General features: G+C 40.7%; 1 protein-coding gene across 5 annotated transcripts in view; it reads left to right on the top strand.

Annotated features, from left to right (window-relative positions):
• Window positions 1–8,021, top strand: part of phkb (phosphorylase kinase, beta) — a 270,585-nt gene extending 262,564 nt beyond the window's left edge. For all 5 annotated transcript variants that reach the window (XM_078544342.1, XM_078544340.1, XM_078544341.1 and 2 more), the window contains 2 exons: window positions 4,590–4,730; window positions 7,496–8,021. In XM_078544342.1, the coding sequence (XP_078400468.1) occupies window positions 4,590–4,730; window positions 7,496–7,630 (276 nt within the window). In that variant the 3' untranslated portion in view covers window positions 7,631–8,021. The remainder of the gene's footprint in view (window positions 1–4,589; window positions 4,731–7,495) is intronic.
• Window positions 8,022–12,842: the final 4,821 nt, after the last annotated feature.

Below are 12,842 nucleotides of genomic sequence, written 5' to 3'. Positions count from 1 at the left end.
CCTTGTATCTAGATAGAAATGCTAATTAGCTCCTTGAGCGCTCAACTCTCTTTCATCTTAAAAGTAAATTGACAGTTTACAGCACAACAGTCTACAACGCGATACCTACAACACCTTTCTGGAACTTTGGGAGACTCAGAGTCTACTCATTGTAAACTCAGAGACTACTGCCATTATCTCCAAGGGTAAATACCTTACACCTTCTTCTCAGTAAAACAAGCTAAGCCTTCCTTTGATCTCTAATAATCAAACCACACAGGCTGACTGTCAGGCAGAATGTAGAACTGATCACATTGACCCCCTTCATTAACCCTAAATTTAAATATACAGTCCCAATTGCCTTCCTCATTCTTCCTGCCAATATATATCACTTCATACTTGTCAGCTATATGTCTTCACCAGACGATGTATGGCCTCGTGAAGGAGGACATATGAGGAAAGACTCAACACTAGTGTAAAAGTGATGTATTTCTCATATTTACCTGATCAACCCATTACTCATTGGCAGATCTAGCAACACTTCCACTTCGTGAGATGCGGCCAGATATGGATGACTAAACTGCTTTACTTCATAGCAAAGTGAACATATAAAACAGCATTCAGCTTATTTTTGTGTCCTAATACAAAGTACGGAATCACACCATGCTAGGCCACATTTGATGAGATAAGGCCAGGTAGAAATAATTAATTTGCTCTATTTCACAGTCATTATTTTTTTATTCGTTCGTGGGATGTAGGCATCGCTGGCTAGGCCAGCATTTATTGCCCAACCATAATTGACCTTGTTCAAATGGCATTTTTAAGAGCCACCCATGTTGTTGTCACATGTAGGCCAAACCAGGTAAGGATGGCAGGTTTCCTTCCCTAAAGGGCATTAGTGAACCAGATGGATGTTTATAACAATCGGCAATGTAGTCATCATCAGACTTTTAATTATAGATTTTGATTGAATTCAAATTTCACCATCTGCCATAGTGGGATTTGAACCCTGGTTCCCAGAGCATTATGCTGGATCTCTTCAATACTAGTCCAGTGACAATACCACTATGCCACCTCCTCCCCTTAAATCAATCAGTAGAAGTGCAGTTACAACCATACTCACTAATTCAATGTATACAATTTAGCTTTGAATAATGGTGGAAAATAAAAAATTTGTCATGTTAGCCCATACCCTTATTCAACTTACTTGTCTTTTAACTATTTTCCTGCATTCCAAAGAACCCTGGTGTGGGACTAACTGGATTGCCCTTTGAATGAGCCAGCACAGACTCAAGGGGCTGACTGACCTCCATTATTCTATGATAATAGTGATAAAACAGAATCATGGATGAAGGAACTTAAGTTGGAACAAACACAAGAATTTAAAAAAAAACGTTTTCCACCATATAGATGGAGCCTGACCCACACAAGCGAAATATAGTTTTTAGACCACGGTTTAACAGGAATGTGGGAAGCAAAAAGAAGTACTCTTAGGAATGATACCAAAATGTTGAAAATTTGAGGAACTCTTTAGTGCATTGTATTATTAGTTACAATTTTGTTACTATTGGCTGTATTTTCTACTGTTCGTTAATTTAACTGATTTATACTCACATTGTTACGAATCTGTTAGAGAATGTTTAAAAAAGAAATCTGAACACCAAGCAATCAACCTACAAAATTATGCCGTAAGATTTCAGATTTTTAAATAAAAACACACTTTATATCAAAATAATTTAAAGTAAGCTCTATTAACACTGTAGTTTATAAAGACTGATGCGAGAGCCTCAGTTCTACTTTCTATTGACACCCCAAGAGTTCCCTTATATTACGAAATCTTTAAAGTTCATTCATTTTTCCTGGGATCAACTCAAAAGATATATCACCACTCTCCCAAATTCACTCTGATTTCTCTTCAGAGTTCCAGCTTTTTGCCAATGTACAAGATTTCATGGGGGTCCTTCTATTAGTTTTTGGCTAAGCAACCCTCCAAATTCTTTACCGATCTCACAACTCTGGTTCCACAGTTCAAGTATGGACCCCCTGCGACTCCTGTGCAGTGGCTTAATACATCAGAAAATACTCCGCTGCTATTGAATCAAACTGAAACCAAGCTACTTACTTCCAGAACTCCAACTGCAACACGGTTAACTGTCTTTTAGTGAGAAGATTAATGTAGATTTCTTCCTTTAGCTTTCAGTTAAACAAACCTTCCAGTCGTTTTCCCTTTTGGAATTTTGTCTTATACTGAATACCAGCTCCCAATCACAGGCTGTGTCATGGACGATAGATCTAGCATTTCCTCTTAGCATTTACTCTATTTCAGGTGTAGGTCTGGCTTTATCTCTCGTATTCCAAGGAGCTTTAAGCTACCTAAGACCCAAAGCTGGCACAGCATCTTAGTTAATTTTCCAAACATAATCAGTCTTGCCAGCTGGCAATGCCCTAACTGAATTCACAGAGATAACTCAAAACAAAAAATCTCACTAAGTTCCCCTAATCTCCATGGTAGTGTGACACACACAACCTGTTCGCAGGTAAAAATGAAAATCAACTAATTTTCAATTACAAACCTGTCCTTAATTCTGGGAAACCACAAGAATAACGTATTCTTTACTGGAATAACTGCAAATGTCATGGGTGGAATCTTGTTGAGAGTCAGGGGTCTCGCCGGCTGGCTGGAGAACAGGCTAAAGACATTTGCTGCCTCTTTTCAGGAAGGCCAGTCAAACCACAAGCCAATTAGCCAGTGGTGAGGCCAGCAGTGGGCCATCCTCTGGAATCAAGACCCCACAGGCAGAAGCCTTGCCTACCAAGAACTGCCAGCCAATTAGAGGCCTTTAGCTCTTGTGCTCAGCAGCACAAAACCAGAGAGGCTGTGGCTGCTGTGGAAGGACAGGTACCGGAGACCGGGACCATGGAACGACCCAGGCCAGAAGTAAATAATGTGGGGGGTATTTCACAGGGTGGGAGTCATGGGAGAAGGGGTGCAAGAGGGCCGGCAGCAAAGGCAGGGGTTGGCTCACAGTGGGCCCTTCCCTTCCTGATGACCAGTCCCTCGATAAGGCACTGAGTGTTTTGATTAAGGCACCTCCCTCCCCCTGCAAGAGGTGACAAGCTGCCTTGCACAACATACAACAATTGGCCTGCCTGCAACTAGGTTAATACCAGCGGTGGCGGAATAAGGCCCTTAACTAGTCATTAATTGGCCACCTAAGGGCTTCAATTAGTGGCAGGGTAAAAGGTCAACCATGGGCCTTTCCATCCAGAACTTAATTCTGGGGGAGGGCGGAAGGCAAAATGGTTCGGGTATGCCACCATCCTACCTAATTAAATGCCCTTCCCATTTCCAAGCTCCCCACCAGAGACAGCAGAAGATTCTGCCCCATGCGTCTCATTCTTTAGCTAAGCCCACCTGCTGTTTATGGTCTTACCTTCCCAACTGTTAACCTCTTAAGATAATGTGGCCTCAAACTTTTAACTATAATAAACTCCACGTTTGTTTGAATTACATTGACCTCATGGTAGCTTTTAACAGTTTCTCAACCCGATAACCCCATTTTCTACAGTTAAAGCTTTAATTCCTAAACTAAAAGTTATACCCTAAAACATATGAATTATGAACTAGATATTCATAACAAATAAATTGTGACTTATTGCTGGTATTCCCATTTCTGACTCAAAAGCGTTGGATTCAGACAGTGACCAGGATGCCAGTCCTGAATGAAAGCAAAATACTGCGGATGCTGGAAATCTGAAACAAAAACAGAAAATGCTGGAAAAACTCAGCAGATTTAACAGCATCTGTGGAGAAAAAAAACAGAGTTAATGTTTCAAGTCCTCATGACTTCTTCAGAGCTAAAGAGAAGTAAAATGTAATGAAATTTATACTGTTTAAGCGAGGTGGAGCTGGTGAAGCTGGCTAAAGGGCCAGTGATAGGTGGAGACAAAGGAGAGATTGCCAGAGATGTCAGAGACAAAAGAACAAAGAGATGTTAATGATAGTGATATTGGCTAAAGGAGGTGCTAGTATACGAACAGTATAAATTTCATTACATTTTATTTCTCTTAGCTCTGAAGAAGAGTCATAAGGACTCGAAACGTTAACTCTTTTTTTTTCTCCACACTGTTAGACCTGCTGAGTTTTTCCAGCATTTTCTGTTTTTGTGCCAGTTCTGAATACTGGATTGACGTCCTGCATCAACAGGTACAAGTGGTGCCCTTTCCCTCCCCACCCAGTGTAAAGGTTAGGTGGAGATTTTTAGCCTTGGTTGCAGTCACCTACAACTCTGAAGATGAAACAGTAAGGAAAGCATTGATAAATCACCTCAGCTGCTCTTCTGTCATAAGTGGTTCGAGAATCTCACGTGGGACACTCAAGTGAGGGACTGCCCTGGAGGAAAACACAGTCAGATTTTGAAACTTGCAGATGTTGTTTTATGCAAACTTATACATATAGCTGTACCTCTTTGCACTCCTCCCTCCCCCTAAAAAACCTGTTTATAAATCACATGGAGTAAATCCTTGGAGAAATAGCTTAGATATATGGATTATTTATGAACAGTCTATCATGGCCTATTGCAAACCATATTTTGTATTCTTTGTTGCAGTTGCTTATGGTAGTTTCTGTTGTGTTGGAACGCAACCCTGAGCTAGAATTTCAAACTGAAGTGAATTTGGACAAACTAGTGAAAGACGCTTTTGATGAATTTAAGGGGGACAAAAGTAGACTAGAAAAAGTTGAGGTTAAGGTGAGTAAAATGCACTTGATATTTTTAGACATTATGGCCTGGTGCTTCAACTTGATTGCTCTGTTTCTTTTGTGTAATTCACCCAAAATCAACATAACTGACGTAAAAGATTTTAGAATTTTAAGTGCAAATTGTGTTTGGTGTAAGGGTGCAAGTTTTGCATGATCCTTGGCGCTAGTTTTAAAAACATTGTACTAAGTGTAGGTCCTGACCACAAAATAGGTATTACAGATGGGGGAGAAATGGTGGGATGGTTCACCTTTTTTCCACCTCTTGACCCCTTCAGTGCTGTGACTTTCAAGAACAGACACAAAACAAGCTTTCTTGTAAGTTTAAATTAAAATAATGTAGAACTGTTTATTTTCTCAACACACAAAAGGTAAATGCTACAATTGCCCCTCATTCACACAAGACACGCACACATACCAGAAAAGGTGATTATAAAAGATGTAGCATGCAAATAGATTTTTAAGGAGTTCAAAAAGTCACCTTTATTGTAAATTCTCAAGATGATAACTGGAAACATTACAGGCCTGAGCGTTCTCTCTTCAGACAATGGAGTTGGAAATTTCTGGTAATGAACTCAAAATGCCTTACTCCATGCAATAGTAGGTTTTTTATTATTCCAGTCTAAGTTGTGGCCGAGCCACTGTGGTGAAGATAAATAATATCCCCTGCCAGATAAAAGTAAAAGAATATTCCCACTTCTCCATCTATGGTGAATTTCTAAGCAGGTTCCCTCCTTTTCTGGGTGATATGTCTTCCCTTTGTGGTCTCCGTATCCCAAACTGGCCGTCCTGGGCTGTCCTTGTAAATTAATAGGGTGTTTCTTACCATAAGTTAGTTTCTGTCATGTGACCAATGGTTTCCCATTGTCCACACGAATGGTTTGATGGGCTAAGAAGTTGTCATACAATGAGAAATGTTTGTTATTCCCATCAATATTCCAGTTATGATTTCTTTATTTGCATTTCCACCTTCATGAGGCCAGAAAGTCCAACAGCTATTGTTACTCTGAGTATTTTTAATTGAAATGAGGAGGGGCAGTCATCAGCATCTGGGAAGGTTTTTTGCATTTTAGATGCAGAGACATGTCCAGACGTAAGTCAGTCCCCGTATCTGTACAGAAAACATATAAGGCCTCCTGACCCCTCTGAACTCCATTTTGTGTCAAGGTAAGTTGTCCATATTCATTCTGCTTTTTAAAAGTAAAGTGTCCATCTTCTTCGTAAGTTCGCAGGCATATTATGTGGGTGGAACACAGGCCACACCCCTGGGTGAGTTAATCACCTTTGGGAGTTTCTGCTAAATGCTCACATTTGCAGGCCTTTAAGAGGTTCTAAAAATTTGCATTTTTTGGGCGCCTGGATAGATAGGGTACATTCTAAAAGGTTTTGAATGTATTTTCTTCAAAAATTATCATGGAACTGACTATTTTACATCAATCAAACTGGTAGGTAGTTTCGTATATTTTAAAAATATTTTCAGTGATTTAAAATCAGCTGCTCATAGGTGATGGGTTGACACTGTGATTTAAAATGCTTTTTGTGATAGACTCATTTTCAGCCATAAAATATTAATAGTAATCAAACTTAAATATTTTCAATGCACTTTTTTAAAATATCACATTTTAAAATGCTGCTTGATTGTGCTGGCTCATGGCAGATTTTGCTTTTGCAAATCAATTTGAGCAGAAACCCAGAGAGGGAAAAACAGCTTAAAGACAGAATCGCTTATTGTGTCCAAAGTGGAAACTCTATCCCTATAACACAAAATTGCAGTATGTTTTAGTGATCCTGGTAAAAAAAAAGTTACTTAACACACCTTAAAGAGCTTACTTTTAATATGGTGGGCTGATATTTTGTTATAATAAATAAGCACCAAATTATTTTTCTACTCGAAATGAAACAGGAGACTCATTTAAAGCACTGAAACGTGAATGGCAAAATGGAAAGAAAGCAATTCCTTCTAATTTAGAATCAATGGTTAAGTTATGCACTGTTTCTGGTGGCTGTTTAGCATGCTGCAGTGATATTACACCAATGGCACATCATCATCGGCATCCTTCCATCTGGATAAGATGATGGACATGCAGCAAATTAAATCAATTGACGATGGGGTAGCTTCAAACGGTGCCCTTTGATGATGGTTGACGAGACCAGTTTGTGAGAGGCAAGTTCTACCATAAGGGCTGCATATGAAGTAGTTATCAGGTGTCATTGTGGATCATTGTTTTTGATGTTGGCGCCTATTGCAAAGCCGCTGTAGCCACTGATCATCATGGTGGCACATGCCGGAGCACAGATAATGATGCCATTTTCCTCTGTTGTTAGCTAGCGCCTCCCAAGTGCGAGAATCAATGTTTAGTGCTTTCATGTCATGCTTGCAGGCAGCCTTGAAGCAGAGCTTCGGGGATCCTGCTGGTCATCTGGTTCCAGCTATCTCGCCATACAGAAAATTCATCCTGCAATTGCTACTTTGGCTCCCAGCTCCATTTATGATCAGCACTTGCCAATATTTTCAGGCATTATGAAAGCACATCAAAAATTTAATCAAGTGTAAAATATTCATTTTGTGACATTAATCTCAGCTTTGAGCTGAATAGAATTGATTTGCGTCAGCCTATCACTATGACAATTGGTGTCTGTGTTGTTAACTCTCAACACACAACCTAACCTCCGTATGGATATCTAAATCTACCTTTTAGAAAAAGGAAACAGGATTGGAAATTTTTGTTACTTCATTTACATTGCACCTATTTACAGGACATGACTGACTTCTACAATACACCTCCAACTGGTATGAGAGGGACAGCCAGCTACCTGATGAAGGTTGTGATGAACTCGTTACTTCAGGGTGAAGTTAAATCTGGCCCTGATGACCCCTGTGTGATTTGCTGAAGACAATGAGCTTGAAGAGTTCACGTTCATGAGATTTATGACGTGTGCCAATGCATGTGATTATTGTGCTCCTACTCACTAAAACTGAAGTTACATATAATATGTCAGTTTACTGGGTTTTGGCTGTTTTCCTGCAATTGTAGTGGATGATTGATAAACTCTTAGTATTAAATTCACTTAACTTACCATCTAGAAACAAAATTAAGTAATTTAAACTGGGCAATGGATGATTGTATGAAATAGGTTCTGTTTAACAAATGAACCATTAATTTACACTGCAATAACACTGTTCAGTGAGATATAAAGTTTAAATCTTAGTAAATGTTTGGAATTTGTTTGTATGCCAATGTTATGAGTTCTATTTAAATAAAATGGCATTTTAAAAACTGAATTTAGTAAAGTTATATTTGAAAAAACTGCCACATCTGTATTGCTTAGTTGTTTAAAGTCGTCAGGCAGGGAAGTCTCAAACATATTTAAACTCCAATAGTAGAGGTAATTCATAAATGCTATCTTCACAAAAATGTAAAGTATGAAGAGAGAGAAGTAGAGAGTAATGGGCCATAGCTCTTTAATATACTTACTAGCATTGTGTTTCCCTGGATTGTGCATCTATTATAGCCAAGAAAGCAGATGACAGCTTGTTCCCAGGTCTCTGCCATTGCTGATTTGAACAGGCCAGTTCTCAGTTCTCTCAGTAATTGGCAGTAGGTTTTCTGTTTTTGAACAGCTGTCAAAGTATTACCAGCCAATCTAATGTCAGGGTTCAGCTTACATAGTTTATGTTCACCATCTGAATATTGAATATATGAAAAGAATGGCAGGAAAAGACCACCAGGCCCATCGATGCATACCCTATCTGCGCAAACTAAACATTAGGGGGTGCAACCTTTTGTGTCGCCCTTCCTAATTGCTAGCAACAGTAACTTCTGGGGGTGGCAAAAAAATCGTTTAAAAAAAATAAAATCTTGCAGCCAATTTCTGGAAGAAAATTGGGCTGTTCTTCTTTGACTTTCCAAGACATTGAGCAAACTCCAGGAAAGCATGGTACCCATGATGAATCACAAGATGTTCTTAACCAAAAAGCCTATATACCAATATGTCCTGATGTCTTCAGGAATATAAAATGGTCAAGAACCAAAAAAAAAAATCTAATTTATCAGGTCAATCCTAAAGTCACAAACTTCCAAGTGTACTTTATTTCTCATGCTCTTCAACAGTCTTGCTACAAAAATCTATTTATTACCCACTTGTAATAAATTACCTCCATTTGCACTGCTTCCAGATAGGCTATTCCACATATTCACCTCAGTGGAAGAGCTATAGTTATAGTTTAACTGTTCCCTCTTTTATGCTTGAATGAATGTCCCTTTGCCCTGGTGATTGAATGACTCTCTGGGATCCAATTACCTATATACCCCTTAAAACCTCCAAAAGATCATCTCTAAATTGCCATTTCCCCCCTCCCCCCGCGAAATTTAACATTCCTAGCACCCATATGGCAATTCCATCTGTTGACTCAGTTAATGCAAGATACAGCATATCAGCAGGGCATTTGCCCAGCTAATGTGTGCTAGTGTTTATACTCCACACCAGTCTCCTCCCATTTCATTTGCTTCATCTTTAACTTCCTTGAAAGCATCTTCCTGTGGTGGTGCTACAATCTAACTACTCTGAATAAATACATTTCTCTATTCAATTTATTAGTAATTATCTTGTATTTATGGTCCCAAATTTTGGCCTCTCTCACAATTGGAAGTATTCTCTACTGTTAGAACATTCTGTCAAAACTATTCATAATTTTAAAGACATATGTTATGTCACCTCGAAGTCTTTTTTTCTAAAGGAAAAAGCCCCAACCTATTCAATCTTTCCCAATAGCTATAATCGCTCAGTTCTGCTACCATCCTTGGTTTTGCACTTTATCCATTTGCGTCTATGCTCTTTTTATAGAATGGAGACCAGAACTACATACAATACTCAGGTAGTGTGGCCCGACCAGAGTCCTATACAAATTTAATATAACTTCACTACTTTTGAATCCTATATCATTAGAAATAAATTACAGTGCTTTTTTTGCATCTGCGTTGCTGACTTGCAATGCTATTCTTAATTATTTATTCACCTGTAGCCCAAGATCCCATTCAATTTCTTATTTTCTAAGGTGTAAGTGATGATTCTACTTTTCCTGCCCAAGTGCACCTTCTCACAGTTCATTTGTCACTTTCTAGTCTGCAAGACTTCTAATGTCGTCTTGTTTTCTTCCTGAGTGTTCACTGGGTGTTTGGATTTGTGTGCAAATTTTAATATAGAGTTACCTATTCCTATATCCAAATCATTAATATGAAGTATGAAAAATGGTGGTTCCAGCACTGATCATTGTGGAACACTGTTTTCCACCTTCCTCCAATCTGAATAACTAACCTTTACCCTTAATCGCTGCTTTCTATTTTTAGCCAATTTGCAGCTATTTTCATCCATTCAGCTATTTGGCTCTGACTACACATGCCCTAACCTTTACCATGAACTTGTCATGGGCCTGTCACTTGGAGCCCTGGTGGCCACATGGGTGCAAATCAGTGATGCCTTGTACTTGTGGGAACACAGTGATTGTGGCAAATCCAAGTTCCCACTAGGTCTGGGAGACCCATTGGTGGGGAATTTGATGTAATCTCCAGCCTTGGCAAGGAGGGTATCTGTGACCATCATAATATAGCTGTGTGCATCTGACTGTGAAATGCAGCAGAGGTCTGTGGCTGAACCCTGAAATGATCCTGTGTGAAGAAATTCAAGGTCAGTTACCTTGACTGCCACTGGCACGGTCTGGTCATGGATGGAGTGAGGTGTGAGCTCCTTATCGATGAGGGCAGTTATCTTTGATTACCTCCCTTGAGAGTCATAATCTCCTATGACACTGCCCCTCTGACATGTCCAGGTAGCTTCACCTGTTCTGATCTGGTAGATCCTCCACTCTGGGTAGTCTCTTTCTGTGGCTTTAGCTCCATAGCTGTGCGCTCCTGATGCCAGGGGAGCCTTCCTCACTGTACATGCTGCCACTGTAATGCCCCGATGGCCTCTATTTTTGATGGTGCAAGTCCCATTTCCAGGCACGCCCTTTCTGTTGTCTAGATCTAGTCCGGTTCAATCACCTGGCAATGCCAGTTGTGTTCACAGCCCCTGAGTTGACAGGATTCTCACCCCTGCCTCTTCACCCTCCCTTGATTAGCACCTGCAATTTTTCAGTATGTGCAGTAAGACCTTTGTCAGCTCAAACAATTCAAATACAGTTTTACACATTTTCCTTGCCTGCTGACATGCCTCCATCACTATTCACGCTTCCACTCACTGGGCATTAATGCTGAGGGTTCCCAATTCCTGGCCACCTCCCAGAACATTGCAGGGTGTCTAACTAGGGGCCTTTTGTTGCAGCTTCAACAAGCTTAATTGAAGACTTGATAGGCAAAATCTGGGTGCCACCTGCATCCTTTCCCACACTGTGCAAAATGGTCAGCACCAGAAACAAAGGTGGGATTTTTGGCCACGCTGCTCAGCCACCAGTTTCTTTGCCACCCCACCTCTGTTCTGTCCTGATTTAGAAAGGAAAAATCTGGCTTATGATCTCTCTGCAACTGGCCTGTTTTTTTTTCCCTGCTGTAATCTTTCCCAATTTGATACCATAAGCAAACTATCTGAGGAGCCCTTTGTCCAAATTATTTTTAAAATTCATTCACGGGATGTGGGCGTTGCTGGCTAGGCCAGTATTTATTGCCCATCCCTAATTGCCCTTCAGAAGGTGGTGGTGAGCTGCCTTCTTGAACCACTGCTGTCCATGTAGTATAGGTACACCAACAGTGCTGTTAGTGAGGGAGTTCCAGGATTTTGACCCAGCAACAGTGAAGGAATGGCGATATATTTCCAAGTCAGGATGGTGAGTTGCTTGGAGGGGAATTCCAGGCGATGGTATTCCCATGTGTCTACTGCCCTTGTCCTTCAAGATCGTAGCGGTCGTGGGTTCAGAAAGTGCTGTCTAAACAGCCTCGGTAAGTTCCTGCAGTGCATATTGTAGATGGTACACATTGCTGCCACTTTGCATCGGTGAAGCAAATGGGCTACTTTCTCCTGGATGGCATCAGGCTTCTTGAGTGATGTTGGAGCTACACTCATCCAGTCAAGTGGAGCGTATTCCATCACACTCTTTATCTGTGCCTTGTAGGTGGTGGACAGGATTTGGGGAGTCAGGAGGTGAGTTATTTGCTGCAGGATTCCTAGCCTCTGACCTGCTCTTGTAGCCACAGTATTTAAATGGCTAGTCCAAATCAGTTTCTGGTCAATGATACCCCCAGGATGTTGATAATGGGGAGTTCAGCGATGGTAATGCCATTGAATGTCATGGGGCGATGGTTAGATTCTCTCTTGTTGGAGATGGCCATTGCCTAACACTTGTGTGTCGCGAATATTATTTACCACTTGTCAGCCCAAGCTTGTCTTTGCCTGCTTCATCATGTGATGAGTCACAAATGGTGCTGAACTTGTGCAATCATCAGAGAAATTCTGCATCTTTGTCACCCTCAGTGCTTCCTCAAAGTGGTGTTCAGCATGGAGGAGCACTGATTCATCAGCTGAGGAAGGGCAGTAGATGGTTATCAGCAGGAGGTTTCCTTGCCCATGTTTGACCTAGCGCCATGAGACTTCATGGGGTCCGGAGTGGATGTTGAGGTCTTCCAGGGCAACTCCCTCCTGAATGTATACCACTGTGCCGCCACTTCTGCTGGGTCTGTCCTGCTGGTGGGACAGGACATACCCAGAAATGGTGATGGTGGTGTCTGGGACATTACCTGAAAGGTATGATTCTGTGAGTATGACTCTGTCAGGCTGTTATTTGACTAATCTGTGAGACAGCTCTCCCAATTTTGGCACAAGCCAGCAAAACCAGCTAACTGCAAAAAATGATCCCTTGTAGTATCCAAAAGTCACCTCTCTCTATGCTGATGCTACTCTGTTAACAGCTGCTTCTGGCATTCTCTAAATCAACTATTTAGTTAATCCCCTCAAAATACCTCCCTCATTCTTGTAAAATAACTTCTGCGTTAAATGCTTTCCTGAAGTCTAGATATGGATGATCCAATTTTAACTTAATATGTCTTGAGGAAACAAGGCAGTAGCATCTCTAAAGCAGCTGTGTTGCATTTACTTTCCCATTCATGCTCAGATC

The sequence above is a fragment of the Cetorhinus maximus genome, chromosome 6 (genome assembly GCF_964194155.1).
Source record: "Cetorhinus maximus chromosome 6, sCetMax3.hap1.1, whole genome shotgun sequence".
In the NCBI taxonomy this organism is placed as follows: domain Eukaryota; kingdom Metazoa; phylum Chordata; class Chondrichthyes; order Lamniformes; family Cetorhinidae; genus Cetorhinus; species Cetorhinus maximus.
The sequence above is the reverse complement of the archived record's forward strand: the minus strand, read 5'-3'. Positions and strand labels throughout refer to the sequence as shown.